The sequence below is a fragment of the Homarus americanus genome, unplaced genomic scaffold (assembly GCF_018991925.1).
Source record: "Homarus americanus isolate GMGI-L3 unplaced genomic scaffold, GMGI_Hamer_2.0 scaffold34360, whole genome shotgun sequence".
Classification (NCBI taxonomy): domain Eukaryota; kingdom Metazoa; phylum Arthropoda; class Malacostraca; order Decapoda; family Nephropidae; genus Homarus; species Homarus americanus.
The window spans coordinates 9479806-9503979 of NW_024739403.1; the positions used below are offsets into that span (position 1 = coordinate 9479806).

The 24174-nt window shown below is 38.2% G+C and overlaps 1 protein-coding gene across 1 annotated transcript in view; it reads left to right on the top strand.

The window, feature by feature from the left end:
* Positions 1-24174, top strand: part of LOC121874600 (tetratricopeptide repeat protein 21B-like) — a gene marked incomplete in the record, with an annotated part of 547778 nt that overhangs the window by 319354 nt on the left and 204250 nt on the right. The window contains 1 exon segment of the mRNA XM_042378823.1: positions 6763-6910. Coding sequence (XP_042234757.1) covers positions 6763-6910 — 148 coding nt within the window.

A 24174-nucleotide genomic window follows, 5' to 3' on the forward strand; every position in this document is an offset into this window, starting at 1 on the left:
GTTGATAAAATCGAGCTTCTCTTCAAGCGTTATATCCTTTCTTTTACGATCATCACCGGGAATTCTATCACCAGAACGCTTCTTGGAGATATTCTTCTTTACCATATTCACAGTTAATACCACAAAATTGGAGAAATAGTAAGCAAAAATCGCATTATAGCAAACGCGTTCGCGTTATACAAATATCGTTCCTAATTAAAAAATCGCGTTAGAGCAAATTCGCGTTATCAAAACACGCGTTATAGCAGAACTCACTGTATGTCTAATGTAAATGTTAAGATGTTTGTATTTAAAATGATCACCATCTTGTAAGGATTCCAGGAATGTAAATTATATATTTTATGAGCTAAAAACATGTATATCTTCAGTAAATAAACAAATTATACTTCACCCGCGTAAATGAGTAAATTCACTGCGTAAATCGGGCATCCTGGTTCTGGCAAGGTACCGCGTAAATGACCAAACACATAAACGAGAACCGCGTAAGTCAAGGTTCAACTGTATAGTGATTTAAGGGCGATTTAGGGGATTTTAGGAGTGTTTCTGACTTTATGCATTTTTGGCTTTACTTTGTATATACTTTTAAGTGAGCTGGAACCAATTACCGAATTTCCCATTGAAACAATGGTTTTGGTTAACGAACGACCCTCTGGAACGAATTGAATTCATTAACCGAGGGATCACTGTATAAGGGCGATTTCAGGGATTTTTAGGAGTGTTTCTGACTTCATGCATTTTTTGGCTTTACTTTGTATATACTTTTTCTGTGAGTTGGAACCAATTACCCAATATTCATTTAACAAAATTTTTGGTTAACAAACGACTCTGTGGAACGAATTGTGTTCGTTAATTGCGGGACCACTGTATATATATTACAGGGGTAACCAAATATACGCGAATTTTGCACTTACACGGGATCCCTGGAACTTAACCCTCGCATACTCTGAGACCCTACTGTATACCAGTATAGGTATACCATGAAAACTTATGCCCGAATAACCACTGCTTTGCATAACCGATGATAACGTATAGGGGAAATAACATGCAAGTTTCGTTGATACCCCAGAGGTGTCACAATCGAGAGAGGAGCAACATAGCTGTTTTGAATTTGGCGGGTGGTGAGCTTGGTGCAAATTCTTGCCACAAGAGGGCTGTGAATGCTGCCTCTTGTCTTATTCCTGCCATTTTTGCTCTTGTTTACACTTACCATGTGTCTTTGGCTTTGTATTTTTTTTCCTGGCTTCATGCGTTAGGCAATCGTGTCTAAATGCACCGGTGATAGTTCCTCTTTTGCTTCCCCTCGTAGGGGAAGCTTGATGTGATGTGATGAGGCATAATAAGGGTAGTGATGGACCAACAGGATTGGTAAAGACTTAATTTTGCCTGAACGCCCCAGTGATAATTCTTCTTGTGCTGGGCAGCTTGATTTGATGTGATAATGCACAATAAGGCATAATAAGAGTGGTTATGGACCAACAAGGATTGGTAGAGACTTGAACTTGCCACCCGAGACCATCTCTAGCATCCTCAATGTAGGTAAATGAGTCTTAATTTGTGCTTTACATTGCTTATTTAAGGCTGATTATCCTTGTTTTATATGTTTACTTTATTTTCTGCTTGACAGTGTGCACAACAAATACAGTATAAGTAAAAGGATAGATCAGAGTTTTTGAAGGGTGGCTGGTCCTTAACCCCATGAATTAGTTATGGTCTTATGGGATTAATTGCTTCCATAACCGTTAATTCACTAACCACCGACTTTTTCCAGTCCCTATGTGCGTCGGTGATTGGTGTCCACCACAGTACAGTCAGTTCTGCTATAACGCGATAGTTGTGTTCTTGTAAAACATCGTGTTATAGAAATTCGCGTAATAGAAATAACAGGGCTTATGGAGAAAATAGGGTTAGGTGCAGATTGCTCGAAATCGAAAAAAATTTCGTAGTTAGCCTAACACAAAGGATAGCACAGTCTAAATAAATGTTACATTCATATCTAATAATGAAATCATACAGTAAATGTTACACTTTACCCTGAAAAAATATGAATATAATTTGATGGGGGAGAAGGGTGATGTTGAGGAGTCATGCAGACAGGAGTTGACAGTTTTCATCATCATCAGTATCATCATCATCAGGTGCAGTTTTTCTTTAGGTCCTCATATATTGACAAGGCTTTCTCTTTAATGGTGAGGAAGCTGGTCCCAGATCGCTTTTTCGTTTGATCTTCTATCCAAACACTTAGAAGCCATTCCATCTCCTCAAGTTCCTTTGGCCGTGATCTCACACTTTTGCTAGCACTCAAGGTTTTTCCAGCAATACAGCTTGCTTTAATCTTTGCTGCATTGTCTCTAATGGTGCGTAAAGTAGATTCTTTTATTCCCGTTGCATGCACAATATCGCATGTTCTTTCCTTATTTTCAAAACAATTGACAACATCAAGCTTTTCTTCAAGTGTTATAGCCTTTCTTTTACGATCACCACCGGAAATGCGATCACCAGAACGCTTCCCAGAGATGTTCTTCTTTTCCATAGTCACAAAATTGGAGAAACAGTAATCAGAAATCACTGAGGACGCTTAAAAACTTCACACGTGTTTCAAACTGATAGTGTGGAGTAAACAGAGCGCGCGGGTCTAAAACGCTACGTATTTTGTTTGTCTCTCTTATTTAAAATTTTACAATTTACATATACAGTAATACCCCGCTTAACACGGTTTCGCTTAGCGCGATTTCACATATACGCGGTGCCTCGCCAGAGCTGAACTTTCACTTAACGCGGGTTTTTTCCACGTATACGTGCAGAGTGTCCGGCTTGAGAGGTATTTTTAGATTCGCCCCAACCCCCACCCGCCACCCTACCTGACTGCCTGCCTGCCTGTTTTAGCTCATAAAATTCATACAAATTACCCGGCCAGAATATAATTTACATTGCTGGAATTCTTACAATATGACGATCATTTTGAATATAAACATCATAGATTTTGCATTAGACATACAAATTTTAGATATAATGTTTACTCTGAGTAAATATGTTATTTTTGTGCAAAATATATGACATTTGTATTCAAAATATTCCTGGTCTTACAAGAAATCCAGCAATGTCAATTATATTATCCTAACTTTAGTTTGAGGTATTATTTATTACTAAAATGGTAAATATTCTGGTTTTCCCACACATCTGGTAGGGAGGGACTGACCGACCATCTGTTACCGTGTGAAGAATATTTTTTTTTTTTATTAACTGAAGATATTTGTTTTAGCTCATAAAATTCATACAAATTACCTGGTCAGAATATAATTTACATTGCTGGAATTCTTATAATTTGATGATCATTTTGAATATAAACATCATAGATTTTGCATTAGACATACAAATTTTAGATGTAATGTTTACTCTGAATAAATATGTTATCTTTTGTGCAAAATATATGACATTTATATTCAAAATATTCCTGGTCTTACAAGGAATCCAGCAATGTCAATTATATTATCCTAACTTTAATCTGAGGTATTATTTAATACTAAATGTTAAAATTTAGTTTTTTCACCCAACATCTCTTGAAGGGAGGATTGGTGGGGGTGGGGGGAGGGTTGGGACGGACCGCGCGGTTGGAAGAGGGGGAAGGCAAGGTGGGGTACTTTGATTGACAGATAGTGTCTGAAGAATATTTTTTTTTTTATTAACTGAAGATATTTGTTTTAGCTCATAAAATTCATACAAATTACCCGGCCAGAATATAATTTACATTGCTGGAATTCTTACAATTTGGTGATCATTTTGAATATAAACATCATAGATTTTGCATCAGACATACAAATTTTAGATATAATGTTTACTCTGAGTAAATATGTTATCTTTTGTGCAAAATATATGACATTTATATTCAAAATATTCTTGGTCTTACAAGGAATCCAGCAATGTCAATTGTATTATCCTTACTTTAGTTTGAGGTATTATTTATTAAAATTTAGTGGTTTTCCCCCCAAAATTTCTCAGAGAGGGAAGAGCCAGCGGTGTAGTGTGAGAAGAGGGGGAGGGAGTTGAGTCCATTATTTGAATGGACATTAACTTGGCGACTGTATTTCTCTATTTCTCTTAAGTATTAATTGTGTGCGTGTACCATCATAAAATTAAGATGTTATTTTTACTAGAACTTAGGTATTGTGTCGGAAAAAGTGGAGTTTGGGGGTCGGGCCAGTTTCTATTGGAATTAATCCCATATGTTCTGTTGTTCACTTAGCGCGGTTTTCGCTTAACACGGTACCCTGTGGGTTTTATTGACCGTGTTAAGCGGGGTACTACTGTACTGTACAGGTACACTGTATACATAAATATTACATAAATTATTTCTGCAATTGTTCACAAACAAAACACATAAATTAATTGAAGATGTGATGTCGAACGTGAACTGTAAACATTGCATAACCCCGCGCCAAGCCACAACACTGTACAGTACAGTACACTTTAAATGCTATGTATTTAGTTTTTCTCTTTTATTTAAATTTTTACAATTTTCATATATACAGTATATGTACATTGTAATTTACATATTATTCATATTATGCTACAGCGCCCACAAAACATGAGAAACGTTTGAGTCCCCCAGTAGAGATGTCCGTTCTCTATCCACTCCAGGATGTCCTAGTCCTCCGTTTTCTTTTTGTGTACTCGCTCAGGGACTCAAGTATTTCTGTATATAACACAGGATGATAAAGGAATTTGAAATTATGAGTGAATGAATTTATTATACAGTGATCAATTAACATAGTTTTGATGTGTTTAAGTAGTATTCAGGCGCCTTCAGCCTAGTAATGTTACGACATTCGTATCACTCACTCTAAACCACGAATTCCATCCATACAGAGAGAGAGAGAGAGAGAGAGAGAGAGAGAGAGAGAGAGAGAGAGAGAGAGAGAGAGGCCAAGCGCTCTGTTTACGTCACACACACATAAATATTACATAAATTATTTCTGCAATTCTTCACAAACAAAACACATAACTCAATTGAACATGTGATGTCGAATGTGAACTGTAAACACTGTGTGTGATGTAAACAGAGAGCGGGTGTAAAACGTTACGTAATTTGATTTTCTCTTTTATTTTTAATTTTACAATTTACATATACTGTACATGTATACTGTATACATAAATATTACATAAATTATTTCTGCAATTCTTCACAAACAAAACACATAACTCAATTGAACATGTGATGTCGAACGTTAACTGTAAACACTGCATAATCCCACTCCAAGCCACAACAACCGTTAGAGCAAACGCGTTCGCGTTTTACAAATATTGTTCCTCTATTCATCAATCGCATTAGAGCCAATTCGCGTTGTCAGAACACGCGTTATAGCAGAACTCACTGTACAAGGTAAATTCTTAGCCTAATGAAACTTCAGTCTTCACCTTTCAACTATATTCATAGAACTTATAGTATATCACTTTCTAATATGGGAACTTTATTGATTACATGCATCAGACTCAGTTATATGAACACAGACTACCAATCTATTTTTTTTTTATTATGGGGGGGATAGCTCACCCGGGCACAAGTCATCCACCCACAACGGAGCCAAGGGGGGCAAAAAAATAAGAGCAAAAAGAAATTGAAAATAGAAAAGTAAAAGATTATATTAATCTACACCACGAAGGTGCTGGAAAACCAGGTTTTTGAAGTGAGACTGATTATATGAGTATGGAAACACAGAAGAAGGCAAAGCATTCCACAGTTTAGCTGTGAGGAAAAAAGGATGTACTATAACAGGTTATTCTAGGGTGACCAACATCCACAGAAAAACGGTGGGCAACTCGGGCAAGACCAGTGTTACAAGCCCACAGCCTTGCTGGCGGTACACAGGATGCCAACTCGACGGAACATTGCCCATTAAAGTACCTGTAAAAGAGAGAGAGTGAAGCAACATTGCTGCGAAGATTCCCAGGCCGGTGGAAGTTGTTTGGACTTATTTCCTAACCCCCATTAGTCCCTGTTCACCTAGCATTAAAGTAGGTACCTGGTGTAAATCAAAAGTTGTGAATTCGTATTCAGGGACAAGTTGTTGGAGCTTCCAATAACTTGACGACATAAACCACTGACTCTTCAGGCTTCTACGTCCTTAACTCATGAGACATAAAGGCAAGCATGAACTTAGCATGTTTCCCTGTTGGGCGCTGTAAACGCTTCTGCGCTTCACCTTACACAAGGATGTAGCGGGTGCTCAATAAAAAATAAATAAAAAAATAAAAAACTAATTGCTGCAAAGAGAAAGGGAAGAAAGATTATCAACTAAAGGAGGAGAGTCAATAAGACGAAATGACTTTGATTCCACCCTATCTAACAGTTGGACAGAAGAAGAGCCACCCCAGATGTGAGAGCGGTACTACAAGTTAGGACAAATGATTCCTTTATATACTTAAAGCAACTGCTTAGGCGTGAAGTAACTACGGTATCTGTACAGCAGTCCCAGCTTTTGGGATGCAGCTTTAGCAATGTTGTGGATGTGTGGCATCCATGACATATTAGAGGAAATGGTGAGGCCTAGCATATCTATTCTAGAATTTGGCAGAATGATTGCATCCTGAAATGTGATTGTCTGTTAATACTGCAGCATCCAAGTAGATGATTTGGTTGGTTTTGATTCATATAATTTTCATATGATTTCCATTCACATATTATATATTAATTTATTCTCGAGTTATTTTTGACCATCACAACACTAGGCTTTCATAACATATTTCCTTTATAATTTTATTCAACAGGTATGATATGGCAGAGCTTCAGATGCGTTTAAAGCAATATGACAAAGCTGAGAAAACAGTTTCTCAGGCTCTGGAATTTGAAAATTACAACTCTGTTGATCTCGACTCCATGCTTACACAAGCTAAGCTGCTAAATCTTCTGGCTAAGGTAAAATTATAAATTGTCTTTTTCTTCTTCCTGTTTATCTGTTTAGAGTCTTTAGTTTACTACAGTACTACAGGTATAGTCAATAAGTGATCATCTTCAAACTATTTAATTCTGTCATGTTTGTTGATTCTACCATATAAAACCAATAAGACATCTCCCATTACCATTTTGGGTGCTTCTTACTCGCTTCTTCATCCATGTCCTCACAAATTGGATGCTAGTGAAAGTGAGTGCACCACTGTAATTGACCCTTACCTATGCTGTATTGGAATTTGTTCCAAATGATCCTATACAATAATTAATCCAATTTAGTGACACATAACTATACTGTAGTGATAAACACAAAATATCCTGCATTTATTTCCCAGTCAGAATGTTACTGCATCAACTTTTGGCTTCCATGTCTCTTTTTGTCCAGGTGTGTTAGGGAACTAGATATAAATTGACCAACTGATCATATTGCAGAAGTGATTGGAGACTCACTCAGTTGACAAGTTGACTTGTCATTCAGGACTATTTCCTCTTCCCAGGGCACATAACTTGCCAACTCGTTGGTGAATTTCATGTGTAGCCATCACCCTTGAAATATGAAGCAAATTTTCCATCAAGACTGCAATTTATATGAGCAATCATCACTTACTAGTGTCAGATATTTTATATATCCATTAACAACTGGTATTATGGTATGATGTTGCTCTTCTCAGTGTTAATTAATTTTTCTTTTTCCAAAACATAACTTTTGAATGGAAGAAGGAATTTTTATGAATCTATAATTATGTATCCTTATACAAATTGCACAAGACCAAGTCTCTCAAATTTCTTAGTCACAGGAAGGTCAAAGTCTAAAATGCAGAACACCATATACAGAGGTCAAGGTATTAGTTGAAGGGCAGAGGTCAAATAAGGCACTGTGCATACATACACTCAGACAAATTATGTAATTTTCTTCAGTCCATAAATATTGATATAAATTGATCCCACCATCATTTTCTTGATCTTTTGGGGGGCTCTTTAATCTCATGATAAAGTTGAATCATATAAAGTTAAAAGAAAACAATAAATAGAGCACTTATTTTTTAAAAGTTAATATTTTTTCCAACCCTCAAAGAAATTCAGGGGGTCACCAATATTAGGGTCTTCATTATAAGCAGTTTTGCACATAAGTCGTCAAATAATTGTGGACTTACACATAAAAAGTCCCCGAAGTTAAGAGGATTCTAAGGCTGAAATCCATCAATCATTGGGAGCATTATTTTGAAGTGCTCCAAGAACTATAATATCATTTTTGTTGTGCTATTGATGACATTGATTGACTATTTTTGTAGCCATCAGTTCCAAATCAAAACAAGGTGGTGTAATGGCTAAAAGGTAGTTTAGTAGCTGTGAATGGATGTGAAATTAGATCTTTTATGTCGTAAGAAAAGTGGTGAGCGTGTTTCAATGAACCACAGGCATTGGGCGGTTTCAACACGTATTCGACGATTCACGGTAAGCAGTTGGTGGCTATGGTGACTAGCTTGTGAGCCTCTCCTGTAGCTCAGCGAGTTACCCCACGCACCTACAGCATCTCCTCTCCTGTTCGCGCTCAGCCATTACCTGTGACGCAGCATCTCAGGTTGTACTCTCAAAACTTTAATGTTTCTGTGTGAAAATGGCCCCTAAAAGACTGCCTAGTGTCATTGCTGGTGATGCTAGTGGAGTGAAGTGTAAAAGGCAGAAGTCAGTGATATCCCTGACAAAGAAAGTTGAATTATTAGACAAGATAAAGGAGGGGATGAGTGATGCTGTGCTGGTCAGTCGTTTCGTGTGAACGAATCCACAGTGTGGTACATAAAAAAGAATGAACAAGCAGTTCGTGATTCTATTCGTACAGTGCTTTGGCAGGTGCTAAAGTGGCGCAGGTTGTTCGTGACAAGAACATAGTAAAAACAGAAAAAAACACTGAACATTTGGATTGAGGACCTCCTTCCAACAGTGATCCTGATGATCCCCCTATGCTACAGTAACCAGATGTCTCCCTATGTACAGTACACTACTTCATCAAGATTCAAACTTCCAAATGCAAATGTAAATAGTATTGGTGACTTAAGTTTCTCATACACAGTATAGTTATATAATAATACACTAAGGTAATATAAGTTGCTATTCGCGGTTTTGCCAATTCAGGGCATTCTGAATCTAACCCTCGTTAATAGCAAGGGTTTACTGTACCTTAAAGAAGTCATAAAGTTAAATAATTTCATAAAATGATGTGTAATGAAATGTTTAACAAATATTTCTAAGGTATATATCGTCTCTATAAATGTTAAAAGATATCAAATTAAACTTTATGAATGTTGCTTACAGTATGATGGTCCCAATTAGACCCTATTCCTATTAATTCCACTTTATAAGTGGTGTCATTATCTGTGGCTTTTTTCTGGTCTCTATTAACCACTTATAAAGAAGACCCCTTGTACTCTTCAAACGTTGTTTTGACTGATGTTGCTTCAGTATATTGTCGTGAGACACACTTTATGTCTATTACTTTAAGAGGGAGGTACTTATTGAGTTTAATGTTATACAGACTAGGTCACAAACTTAAATCTTTCGTATTAGATTCCAACTATGTTTGGACATATCTATCCACATACAGTACAGTACTCTCGTTGTCCTTTACCCCTGATTATATTTTCACAAGAGTTGGTTGTTGTCCTCTTCATATCAATATTGTACTGATATATTACCATCATCACAATGATGGCACATACAGGTAACTCGCATTTTACACGCGTTTGATTGAAGCTTTTGAGGAATAATGCGATTGTTCAATTAATACCCAAAGCTAATTTACGCCAAGACCTATTTTTGAAATAACATGCTGAAGACAGTTTAAATTTGCCGCGCATATTCGCCTGGTTGCCTGGCAGTGGAGTCGCCTGTGATGCCTGGTGAGGTGCACGCATCGCTTTCTCAGTTCACACCAGCACTACTTTTTCTGTGCTCTCATTTTCATTGTGTGTTTATCACGTACCTTTTTAGTGTTAAACGCTGTTTTCCCCATTGACCATATCTGGAAAATGTCCCTCTGCCTCCTCTGGGGCACCTAAAGCTAAAAAGGCACGAAAAACAATCGCAATGGACGTGAAATTAAATGGGATCACCTGCCTTCATAGAGGAGAGCTTGTCTCGGTGGTTGGCAACGTGCTTGGTATAAGTGAGAGAACTGTTCACTCCTGTGTGGTATATGATGGTTCCCCAACCTGTACCATATACATATATTCTTATGGAAAAATTATGTTTAATTTACGCATTTTTGAGTTAAGCAATGATTTTCATAAACGTAACCCCCGCAGAAATGAGAGGTGTGTGTACATACAGTATGCCATGTGAAATGTAATTTTACTTAAAGAAATAGATCAAAACATGGCTGACACATTTTCATATGCTCAATACTTATCAGTAACCTGTTAATTTAGTCTTATAGCAATAACAAGTGATCGTTGGCTTTCCTGCCTGGTGGCGAGTCCGGTGGTACAGTTTACCAAAGCGTGAAAGTTCGAACGCCAGAGCTATTAGCGCCAAGAAATCGCCGCCGCTGACAGCGCATAGCGACATCGCTTTCCAGCATAAATGAAATGGTTAATTAGTGCCTTCCTAAAGAAACCTTCACATGGGACCAGGTTTGTTCCGCTCTACCTAATTTTTTTGCATTTTTCCACCAAGTTTGATGAAAATGATTGTGCGCCGCTGCCCAGAACAGACACACACACAGACACACGGCTATTCCTATAGTATATGAGATAATTTTGGTCGTGGTTGTTATAATCATGGTCGTGGTTGTTATAATCATGGTCGTGGTTATAATGATCAGTCGTGGTTGTTATAATCATAGTCGTGGTTGTTATAATTATGGTCGTGGTTGTTATAATCATGGTCGTGGTTGTTATAATCATGGTCGTGGTTGTTATAATCATAGTCGTGGTTGTTATAATGAGGGTCGTTTGTTATGATCATGGTCGTGGTTGTTATGATCATGGTCTGGTTGTTATAATCATGGTCGGGTTGTTATAATCATAGTCGTGGTTGTTATAATCATGGTCGTGGATGTTATAGTCATGATCGTGGTTGTTATAATCATATTCGTGGTTGTTATAATTAAGGTCGTGGTTGTTATAATCATAGTCGTGGTTGATATAATTAAGGTCGTGGTTGTTATAATCATAGTCGTGGTTGTTATAATCATGGTCGTGGTTGTTATAATCATGGTCGTGGTTGTTATAATCATGGTCGTGGTTTTTATGATCATGGTCGTGGTTGTTATGGTCATGGTCGTGGTTATTATAATTATGGTCATGGTTGTAATAATCATTGTCGTGGTTGTTATAATCATAGTCGTGGTTGTTATAATCATAGTCGTGGTTGCTATAATCATGGTTGTGGTTGTTATAATTAAGGTCGTGGTTGTTATAATCATAGTCGTGGTTGTAATAACCATGGTCGTGGTTGTTATAATCATGGTCTTGGTTGTTATAATCATGGTCGTGTATGTTTTAGTCATGATCGTGGTTGTTATAATCATATTCGTGGTTGTTATAGTTAAGGTCGTGGTTGTTATAATGATAGTCGTGGTTGTTATAATTAAGGTCGTGGTTGTTATAATCATAGTCGTGGTTGTTATAATCATGGTCGTGGTTGTTATAATCATGGTCGTGGTTGTTATATTCATGGTCGTGGTTGTTATAATCATGGTCCTGGTTTTTATAATCATTGTCGTGGTTGTTATAATCATATTCGTGGTTGTTATAATCATGGTCGTGGTTGTTATAATGATGGTCGTGGTTGATATATTCATGGTCGTGGTTGTTATAATCATAGTCTTGGAGTTATAATCATGGTTGGGTGATATAATCATAGTAATGGTTGTTATAATCATGGTCGTGGTTGTAATAATCATGGTCATGGGTGTTGTAATCATGGTCGTGGTTGTTATAATCATGGTCGTGGTTGTTATAATCATGGTCGTGGTTGTTATAATCAGGTCCTGGTTTTTATAATCATGGTCGTGGTTGTTATAATCATGGTCGTGGTTGTTATAATCATTGTCGGGTTGTTATAATCTTGGTCCTGGTTGTTATAATTATGGTCGTGGATATTATAATTATGGTCATGGTTGTTATAATCATGGTCGTGGTTGTTATAAGTCGTGGTTGTTATAATCATGGTCGGTTGTTATAATGTCGTGGGTTATAATCATGGTCATGTCATGATCGTGGTTGTTATAATCACATTCGTAGTTGTTATAATTAAGGTCGTGGTTGTTATAATCATAGTCGTGGTTGTTATAATTAAGGTCGTGGTTGTTATAATCATAGTCTTGGTTGCTACAATCATGGTCGTGGTTGTTATAATCATGGTCAAGATTGTTATAATCATGGTCGTGTTTGATATAATCATGGTCCTGGTTGCTATAATAATTGTCGTGGTTGTTATAATCATGGTCATGGTTGTTATAATCATGGTCGTGTTTGTTATAATCACAGTCGTGGTTGTTATAATCATAGTCGTGGTTGTTATAATCATGGTCGTGGTTGTTATAATCATAGTCGTGGTTGTTATAATCATATTCGTGGTTGTTAAAATCGTGGTCGTGGTTGTTATAATCATGGTCGTGGTTGTTATGATCATAGACGTGGTTGTTATGATCATGGTCATGGTTGTTATAATCATGGTCGTGTTTGTTATAATCACAGTCGTGGTTGTTATAATCATAGTCGTGGTTGTTATAATCAGGGTCTTGGTTGTTATGATCATGGTCGTGGTTGTTTAATTATGGTTGTGGTTTTTATAATCATGGTTGTGCGTGTTATAATAATGGTCGTGGGTGTTATAATGATCGTCATGGTTGTTATAATCATAGTTGTGCTTGTAATAATCATGGTCGTGGTTGTTATAATCATGGTCGTGGTTGTTATAATCATGGTCGTGGATGTTATAGTCATGATCGTGGTTGTTATAATCATTTACATTACCGCTTAACGCTTTCACTTAACGCCGCATATACGCGTGCCTTGCCAAAGCTGAACTTTCACTTAACGCGGATTTTTCCAGCAACGCAGTGAGTGTCCGCCGCCTGATGTTATTTTTAGATTCTGACCACGCCACCGCCTCACTTCCTGCCTGCCTGCCTGCCTCCTCCTCCCTCCGCTAGTAAGCGGCATAAGTAGTGTGTGCTTTTAGCTAAGGCGACACTGACGCCATATGACGCCTCGACTGTGATTGGCCATGCAGCCCTCTGGTTGCTACAGGGCCAATTGGCTTAAAGTAGTATTATGACGCGACTACCCCGGGAGGGAGGGAGGGAGGAGGACGACGCTTTGACCTAGCCGCGGTAAAGATCCCTCAAGGCTACTACCAGATACGACCACCACCCCAGAGAGAAACCTTTCCTACTCATCCAGCGGCAATAAACCAAAGAAGACACGACGTCACATACGAGCTGAAGTACCAAATTGTTCAAGATTTGGAGAAAGGAAGACGCTGTTGATTCGCCAAGGCTAAAGAGTATACAACGAATCTACTATTCTGCATTTATCAGCAAAGGATGCAGGCGAAGATAGCGAGCACATGGCTCACAAAGTCTGCAGGTAGTGCTTGAAGACGTATTGCCAGAACAGGGTGCTGGCAAAAGTGGAAACTTTGCTGGTGAGTTATTTGGTGCGCCGGAAGCACGCAACATGGCGGTGACAGGCCAGTGGCAGGCATTACGAGCTATACGCAGGAAAGATACGAAATGGGAATTGCAGAGCCCAAAACCTTCAATGCTTCCCATGGTTGGAAGCTGTGTTAGGTTTAAGAGGAGGAAGTATCACCAACATCAGCATTGTCCAGTCTGGCGAGCAAGGTAAGGCCGAAGATGCAGAATGAACGTGATCACCGGCCCTATACTTCACCAATGCCTCCAAATTCTGTAACCAAAGTTATCGTGATTCACAAGCTCCGCGAAGCCGACGCTTACAAGAATATGGACATGGAACAAGCCACGTCCACTACATCCCCATGAAGGCGGATGTCCTCTTCTGTCCTCTTCTGGGTTTGACAACTTTTTGTTCCCCGACGGCAGAAATTTACAGCAACAGAATGTTCCATTCTCAACATTTTGTTGTGCTCCCTGACAACGCGACCTGACACACTGCCTTCACTAATGGATCGTCACCCCAAACGAAAAAGTGGTCTTCCTTCCCGCCCACCGCCATTAATCCAGCCCATGGACGAGAGTTAATCTGCAACGCTAAAGCTGCGTATACCCGCAAAGAAATTCAAGCCCTGAACGACGGTACCAACACCAAGTATGATGAGTTATGTGCTGGTGGACAATCGAAGCAGAGAGTAAAGCTTACTCATACGGGCGAACAAGAGGCGCGACTCAAGGAAGTTCTCGCCAAACAATTTTGAAGAAGTTTAACGCCAAACAAGCTGTGGTGACTTCTTGGTGGAGTGCATGGGATCTGGCTGGTCTACTGCTGGTTTATCTGGCTACGTGATGGAGATATGCTGTATGCATTTGGTAGAGAGGAGGAGTCAATCTGTTACTGGTCAGGTTCAGACTGCTGCAGCAGGACCTTGCTAGAAGCCAGAGATCAGCAGTTGAAGGTTTCTCCCAGACCACCAACGAAGACATCATGGAGGTGATCAGAGATCCTGGAAGTGACTGCTTCACGAGATGTTAAGAAGAACCCGCCAGTGTAGAGGAGGAAGAAGGTGCTTATTCTCCTAAGAACCTAGCTTAAGTTACATAGTGATGAGCTATGGTGTCACAGAGTTAACAGAAAAAATTAAGTCCATCGCTTCCCGCGACACTGGGACGAGTGAACGGCCATGACGCTCTCCATAACCGACTGGTGCAGCTATGAGCCAGACATAAGGGTATCACGACAACATCAGCTTTCGCCAGCAAACCATAACCGAAAGTTCGCCCAAGAACTCCACTACAGCCAGCCCAAGGCAGTGATATGATAGTGAAGGTGATTTTTGAGGATTTGTCAGGGCTTTCATGACAACTGTAAGTGACAGTGATATTGGATTCACCTAGTAATGGTGATTCACCTAGTAACAGGATTCACCTGAGGGCAGTAATCTGCCCTCTGCCTCGAAACAGCCTCCATCCCCCACAGATGCCGACCCATCTCTTTCTGGCCTTCACCGTGTGAGTGTTCCTTTAAAACTTTTCGTTTTTTAACCTATTCTTTTTATTTTTCCTATGTTAACCCTTTTTTTTTTTATCTTCCTAACCTAACCTCTCTTCTATATATTACTTGTTTTCATGCCACCATAGCGTTAAGATATAGAATTTTTACTACAACATTAGTTATTTGTCGCAAAAAGTGGAGTTTGGTCGGGCTGGGTTCTATTGGAATAACCCATATGTTCTGTTATTCACTTAACGGCGTTTTCACTTAACGCGACCCTCTGGGTTCAATTGACCGCGATAAGGGGTACAACTGTATTGGTTATGATCATAGTGCGGGTTGTTATAATCATTGTCGTGGGTTGTTATAATCGTCGTGGTTATAATCATGGTGGGTTGTTATAATCATTGTCGTGGTTATGATCATAGTCGTGGGTTGTTATGATCATAGTCGTGGGTTGTTATAATCATGGTCGTGGGTTGTTATAATCATGGTCGGGTTGTTGATCATAGCGGTTATGATCATAGTCGTGGGTTGTTATAATCATGGTCGTGGGTTGTTATGATCATAGTTGTGGTTGGTATAATCATGTTCGTGGATTGTTATAATCATTGTCTGTTGCGATCATAGTCGTGGGTTGTTATAATCATGGTCGTGGTTGTTATAATTTCATGTCGTGGGTTATGATCATAGTAGTGGTTGTTATAATCATTGTCGGTTATGATCATAGTCATGGTTGATATAATCATGGTCGTGGGTTGTTATAATCATTGTCGGGTTATGATCATAGTCGTGGGTTGTTATAATCATGGTCGTGGTTGTTATAATCATTGTCGGGTTATGATCATAGTCGTGGTTGTTATAATCATGGTCGTGGGTTGTTATAATCATTGTCGTGGTTATGATCATAGTCGCGGGTTGTTATAACATGGTCGTGGTTGTTATGATCATTGTCGTGGGTTATGATCATAGTCGGTTGTTATAATCATGGTCGGTTGTTATAATCATTGTCGTGGTTGTTATAATCATGGTCGTGGTTGTTATGAGATTGGCGGTCGCGGGTTGTTATAATCATGGTCGTGGGTTATAATCATGGTCGTGGGTTGTTATGATCATGGTCGGGTTGTTATAATCATGGTCGTGGTTGTTATAACGCGGTCGGGTTGTTATAATCATGGTCGTGGTTGTTATAACTGGCGTCGGGTTGTTATAATCATGGTCGGTTGTTATAATCATGGCTGGTTGTTATAATCATGGTCGGTTTGTTAGTAATCATAGTCGCGGTTGGTCGTGGGTTGTTATAATCATGTCGTGGGTTGTTATTATCATAGCGTTGGTCGTGGGTTGTTATAACTGCGGTCATGGTTGTTATAATCATGGTCGTGGTTTTATAACTCGTATAATCATGGTCGGGTTGTTATAATCATTGTCGGGTTGTTAATCATGGGTCGTGGGGTAATTTTCGTGGTTGTAATCATGGTCGTGGTTGTTATAATCATGGTCGGATTATAATCATGGTCGGGTTGTTATAATCATGGTCGGGTTGTTATAATCATTGTCGTGGTTGTTTTATTCATGGTCGTGGTTGTTATAATCATAGTCGTGGGTTGTTATAACCATTCGTGGGTTGTTATAATCATTGTCGTGGGTTATGATCATAGTCGTGGTTGTTATGATCATAGTCGTTGTTATAATCATGGTCGCGTTTGTTATAATCATTGTCGGTTAAGATCATAGTCGTGGTTGTTATGATCATAGTCGTGGTTATGATCATGGTCGTGTTGTTATAATCATTGCTCTGGTTATGATCATAGTCGTGGTTGTTATAATCATGGTCGGTTGTTATATTCATGGTCGGGTTGTTATAATCATAGTCGGGTTGTTATAACCATGGTCGTGGGTTCTTATAATCATGGTCGTGGTTGTTATAATCATTGTCGGGTTGTTATAATCATGGTCGTGGTTGTTATAATCATTTTTGTGGTTATAATCATGGTCGTGGTTGTTATAATCATAGTCGTGGTTGTTGTAATCATGGTCGTGGGTTGTTATAATCATGGTCGTGGTTGTTATAATTGCGGTCGTGGGTTGTTATATTCATGGTCGTGGTAATCATAGTCGTGGTGATAACAGTCGTTATATAATCATTGTCGGGTTATGATCATAGTCGTGTGTTATGATCATAGTCGTGGGTTGTTATAATCATGGTCGTGGATGTTATAATCATTGCGTGGGTATGATCATAGTCGGTTGTTATAATCATTGTCGTGGTTATGATCATAGTCGGGGTTGTTATAATCATTGTCGTGGTTATGATCATAGTCGGGTTATTATAATCATGGTCGTGGGTTGTTATAATCATGGTCGTGGGTTGTTATAACCATGGTCGTGGTTGTTATAATCATTGTCGTGGGTTATGATCATAGTCGGGTTGTTATGATCATAGTCGTGGGTTGTTATAATCATGATCGTGGTTGTTATAATCATTGTCGTGGGTTATGATCATAGTCGCGGGTTGTTATAATCATGGTCGTGGGTTGTTATGATCATAGTTGTGGTTGTTATAATCATGTTCGTGATTGTTATAATCATTGTCGGTTATGATCATAGTCGTGGTTGTTATAATCATGGTCGTGGTTGTTATAATCATTGTCGTGATGATCATAGTAGTGGTTATAATCATTGTCGTGGTTATGATCATAGTCGTGGTTGTTATAACTGGCGGTCGCGGGTTGTTATAATCATTGTCGTGGTTATGATCATAGTCGCGGTTGATATAATCATGGTCGTGGGTTGTTATAATCATTGTAGTGGTTATGATGATAGTCGTAGTTGTTATAATCACGTTCGTGGGTTGTTATAATCAGTCGTGGTTATGATCATAGTCGTGGTTGTTATAATCATGGTCGTGGGTTGTTATAATCATGGTCGGTTATAATCATGGTCGTGGTTGTTATAATCATTGTCGTGGGTTATGATCATAGTCGTGGGTTGTTATAATCATGGTCGTGGTTGTTATAATCATGGTCGTGGGTTTTAATCATTGTCGTGGGTTGTTATAATGGCGGTCGGGTTGTTATAATCATGGTCGTGGTTGTTATAATCATTGTCATGGTTATGATCATAGTCGGGTTGTTATAATCATGTTCGTGGTTGTTATAATCATTGTCGGGTTGTTATAATCATTGTCGGGTTATGATCATAGTCGCGGTTGTCATAATCATGGTCGGTTGTTATAATCATTGTCGGTTGTGATCATAGTCGGTTGTTATAATCATGGTCGTGGGTGTTATAATCATGGTCGTGGTTGTTATATTGATGATCGTGGTTGTTATAATCATGGTCGTGGGTTGTTATAATCATGTTCATGGTTGTTATAATCATGGTCGTGGGCGTTATAATCATGGTCGTAGTTGTTATAATCATAGTCGTGGTTTTTATAATCATGGTCGTGGTTGTTATATTCATGGTCGTTGTTGTTATAATCTTGGTCGTGGTTATAATCATGGTTGTGGTTGTTAAAATCATAGTCGTGGTTGTTATAATCATAGTCGTGGGTTCATATAATCATGGTCGTGGTTGTTATAATCATGGTCGTTGCTATAACTACGGTCGGGTTGTTATAATCATTTTTGTGGTTATAACTATGGTCGTGGTTGTTATAATCATAGTCGTGGTTGTTATAATCATGGTCGGGTTAAGGTAATCATGGTCGTGGGTTGTTAACTGCGGTCGCGGGTTGTTATGGTCTATGGTCGTGGTTATAATCATAGTCGGGTTGTTATAACCATGGTCGTGGGTTATAGTAATCATTGTCGTTGCGATCATAGTCGTGGTTGTTAATTCATAGTCGGGTTGTTATAATCATGGTCGTGGGATGTTATAATCATTGTCGTGGTTATGATCATAGTCGGGTTGTTATAATTCATTGTCGTGGTTATGATCAGTCGGTTGTTAACTATTAGTCGTGGTTATGATCATAAATGTGGTTGTTATAATCATGGTCGTGGTTGTTATAATCATGGTCGTGGTTGTTATAATCATTGTCGTGGTTATGATCATAGTCGTGGTTGTTATGATCATAGTCGTGGTTGTTATAATCATGATCGTGGTTGTTATAATCATTGTCGTGGTTATGATCATAGTCGTGGTTGTTATAATCATGGTCGTGGTTGTTATGATCATAGTTGTGGTTGTTATAATCATGTTCGTGATTGTTATAATCATTGTCGTGGTTATGATCATAGTCGTGGTTGTTATAATCATGGTCGTGGTTGTTATAATCATTGTCGTGGTTATGATCATAGTAGTGGTTGTTATAATCATTGTCGTGGTTATGATCATAGTCGTGGTTGTTATAATCATGGTCGTGGTTGTTATAATCATTGTCGTGGTTATGATCATAGTCGTGGTTGATATAATCATGGTCGTGGTTGTTATAATCATTGTAGTGGTTATGATGATAGTCGTAGTTGTTATAATCACGTTCGTGGTTGTTATAATCATTGTCGTGGTTATGATCATAGTCGTGGTTGTTATAATCATGGTCGTGGTTGTTATAATCATGGTTGTGGTTATAATCATGGTCGTGGTTGTTATAATCATTGTCGTGGTTATGATCATAGTCGTGGTTGTTATAATCATGGTCGTGGTTGTTATAATCATGGTCGTGGTTGTTTTAATCATTGTCGCGGGTTGTTATAATCATGGTCGTGGTTGTTATAATCATGGTCGTGGTTGTTATAATCATTGTCATGGTTATGATCATAGTCGTGGTTGTTATAATCATGTTCGTGGTTGTTATAATCATTGTCGTGGTTGTTATAATCATTGTCGTGGTTATGATCATAGTCGCGGTTGTCATAATCATGGTCGTGGTTGTTATAATCATTGTCGTGGTTGTGATCATAGTCGTGGTTGTTATAATCATTGTCGTGGTTGTTATAATCATTGTCATAGTTATAATCATAGTTGTGGTTGTTATAATCATTGTCCTGGTTGTTATAATCATTGTCTTGGTTATGATCATATTCGTGGTTGTTATAATCATGGTCATGGTTGTTATAATCATGGTCGTGGTTGTTATAATCATTGTCGTGGTTATGTTCATAGTCGTGGTTGTTATAATCATTGTCGTGGTTGTTGTAATCATTGTCGTGGTTATGATCATAGTCGTGGTTGTTATAATCATTGTCGTGGTTGTTATAATCATTTTCGTGGTTATGATCATAGTCGTGGGTGTTATAATCATGGTCGTGGTTGTTATAATCATGGTCGTGGTTGTTATAATCATTGTCGTGGTTATGATCATAGTCGTGGTTGTTATAATCATAGTCGTGGTAGTTATAATCATAGTCGTGGTTATTATAATCATGGTCGTGGTTGTTATAATCATGGTTGTGGTTGTTATAATAATGGTCGTAGCTGTTATAATCATAGTCGTGGCTGTTATAATCATGGTCGTGGTTATTATAATCATGGTCGTGGTTGTTATAATCATGGTCGTCGTTGCGATCATAGTCGTGGTTGTTATAATTATGGTCGTGGTTGTTATAATCATTGTCGTGGTTATGATCATAGTCGTGGTTGTTATGATCATGGTTGTGGTTGTTATAATCATGGTCATGGTTGTTTATAATCATTGTCGTGGTTATGATCATAGTCGTGGTTGTTATGATCATAGTCGTGGTTGTTATAATCATGGTCGTGGGTTGGATCAGTTTGTTATAATCATGGTCGGGGTTGTTATAATCGTGGTTATGATCATAATCATAGTCGGTTGTTATAATCATTGTCGGTTATGATCATAGTCGTGGTTGTTATAATCATTGTCGTGGGTTATGATCATAGTTGTGGTTGTTATAATTGTCGTGGTTGTTATAATCATTGTCGGGTTAATGATAGTCGTGGTTGTTATAATCATTGTCGGTTATGATCATAGTCGTGGTTGTTATAATCATGGTCGGGTTGTTATAATCATGGTCGGTTGTTATAATCATTGTCGTGGTTGTGATCATAGTCGGGTTGTTATAATAATGGTCGTGGTTGTTATAATCATGGTCATGGTTGTTATAATCATTGTCCTGGTTGTTATAAGGTCGTGGTTGTTATAATCATAGTCGTGGTTGTTATATCAGCGGTCGTGGTTGGATCATCAAAGTCGTGGTTGTTATAATCATGGTCGTGGTTGTTATAACTCGGTGGTTGTTATAATCATGGTTGTGGTTGTTATGATCATGGTCGGGTTGTTATAATCATGGTCGCGGGTTGTTATAATCATGGTCGTCATCATGGTCGGGTGTTATAACTATGGTTGGTCGTGGTTGTTATATTCATGGTCGTGGTTGTTATAATCATAGTCGTGGTTGTTATAATCATGGTCATGGGTGTTATGATCATGGTCGTGGTTGTTATAATCATGGTCGTGATTGTTATAATAAGTGTCTCTCTTCTCTAAGTTTTATCTCATTATTCTTACTTTTTTTTCCTACATTTAACCGACTAATTTCTACATGCTATCATCCAAATACTTGTTCTGATTTTTGTTTTACTTATCCCTGTCCTTCCTTTGTCTCTTTCTCTAGTCTCCTTCTCTGCTATCCTTCTCTACCATTCTTATTCTGTCCTTCCATCCCTCCATTCATACCTCCACCTCTCACTATCCCTCTCTCCCATCTCCTTTCCTCGCCTCTTAAGGATAATAATGCTTCAATCTCTCTTCTTCTCCTTCTCTTCTCCCTTTCTATCTTCTCCATGCATTCCTGTTATTATCTTTTTCTCTCTTCTCCTTTTTCATGTATAGTCAGCCACAGGAATAAGTATACTGTACACACTGTAGCTGTAGGGTCTGAAAATGGTCTGGTAACGTTGAAACTGTGCATCCAGACGCATGATTAAACTCAGCTCCCCCCACCTCTTATCTCTAGCTATTTTCTGTTTACCCTTCTTTATTCTTCTATTTACTCATCTTCCTTCCTTTACTAATCCAAACAACATAAAAAAAAGTAGGCTAAGATAAAAAGTGGGGGGAGGAGGAGGGAGCCATACGATAGCTGCAATCGTGGGCTGACAGAGTACAGCGAATGAGGGTGCGCCAAGTCCGTAGATTTGCATCGTTTTCCAGCATTAATAAAATGATTAATTAATGGCTTCCTAAAGAAACCATCGACATGGGACCAGGTTTGTTCCACTCTATGAATTTTTGGCGATTTTTCCACCAAGTTTGATGAAAAACGATTGTGCCGTTTCGGCTGCCCAGAACAGACACACAGACAGACAGACAGACACACGGCTAGTCCTATAGTATATTAGATTGTAAACTAATGTATAATTTCATTTCTCATTTATTTGTTAATTTAATTAGGATTTTTTTGTGTCTATATATATTTGGTTATGCTAAGTACTGCATAAGTTCAAAACCAGTATGTCATCCAAGGTGTGCGCCAAACAAAATTTTCAAAAAACTTACTTTTCACTAAAGTTTAGAGTTTTTTGTTTATTTACATGACTAAGATCAACAATAATTTATATAAAAATGCACTGGTATAATGTATATATGATTGGTATTGCATATTTACATGATTAATGAATAAGGCTGATAGGTTGTATGAGAATGCAAATTAATTTTTTGTGAAATTGTGTACAGTGTACACCTTGATAATTTGATCATCATCTGATCTTGGCATGATGCTATTTGCTACCTATGCTATACAGTACTATAGTTTTTGGATTCGTTTAATACTTTCTGTCTTTTCGTACAGTAAATAAAGATTATAAAGTGTATGTTGAAACTTGAATGTAAACTAATGTTTAATTTCATTTGTTCATTTAATTATTTGTGTACACCTTGATCATCATCTGATCTTGGCATGCTATACCTTTTTGGAAAGCTGTATGTCTAAGCTACAAGACAACATATGAAAATTTCAGCCTAGGTCTTTTTTTAAGGGTTTTAGAGCCCCCTCCCCTCCCAAAAAATGAAGCTAAATTCATATAATAAAATTTAGCGGTTATCTTCCGCTAATTTTTTTAGCGGTTTAGCGGTTTAGTGTTAGCTAAGTTAACGTTTTAGTTAGCAGATTAGCGGTTAGTGAAGCTAAACTTTTCGTTTAGTTGTGCTGACCACTGGTTTTAAAACATCTAGTTTCTCGGCTAAGCTTAGACACTTTCTATTAGCTTTTGAAACAATACTACCATCACTTGCTCTCTTGGTCATGTTGAATAGGGATGCAAAAATGCTGTAAGAAACCTGAGAAAGTTTTTCTCCAGTTTCTGTTCCAGATGCGTGAAAACAAAAGGCCCGCCAAGCTCCGACTGTTGTTTACCACTCATTAGCAAGGCAGTTTCTTTGCGCAAGGTGCTCTTAATTTTTTTTATTTTTTTTATAATACAGTGGTCCCTTGGTTAACGAACACAATTCGTTCCAGAAGGTCGTTCGTTAAACAAAAATTTTGTTAACTGAATCCATTGTTTCAATGGGACATTGGGTAATTGGTTCCAGCTCACCGAAAAGTACATGCAAAGTATTATAAAAAATGCAGTAAAGTACACTTACTTTGAGGTGTGTATGTAGAAAGCTCCTGGTTGATGATGATGATGGGAATTAGAAGTGGGGTTGGAGGAGAAGGGAGAAGAGAAGGAAGTGGGGCTGGAGGAGAAATCACCTTCCATGTTCCAGGGGACCCATGCTTGATGCTGTCATTTCACCAATAAAACATTAAGTTCACAAGGAGTAATTCAAGATTATTTTATTTAAATCAACACTGCACTGCGCTATATATTATCACTATGTTAACTAAAGTTCAGAATGAATGAAAAATGCAAAAATATTCAAGACACCAATAAAGTACAGTCGGCCCTTAACATACGCGGGGGTTACGTAACAGAGATACCCGTGGATGCTAAAAATCTGCGTATTTTTGCTGCCCCCCCCCCCCAAAAAAAAACCCCTGGCACCCCCCATGTCCTTATTTACCGTATATACCTGTGTGTAGTTTGAGTTTTTAAGACCAAATTATTGGGCAAAAAATTGGGGATCGACCTCTAAACGGGTAATAGTTTCGTTAGGTTGAAAAATATTTACTAGTAACTACCAGT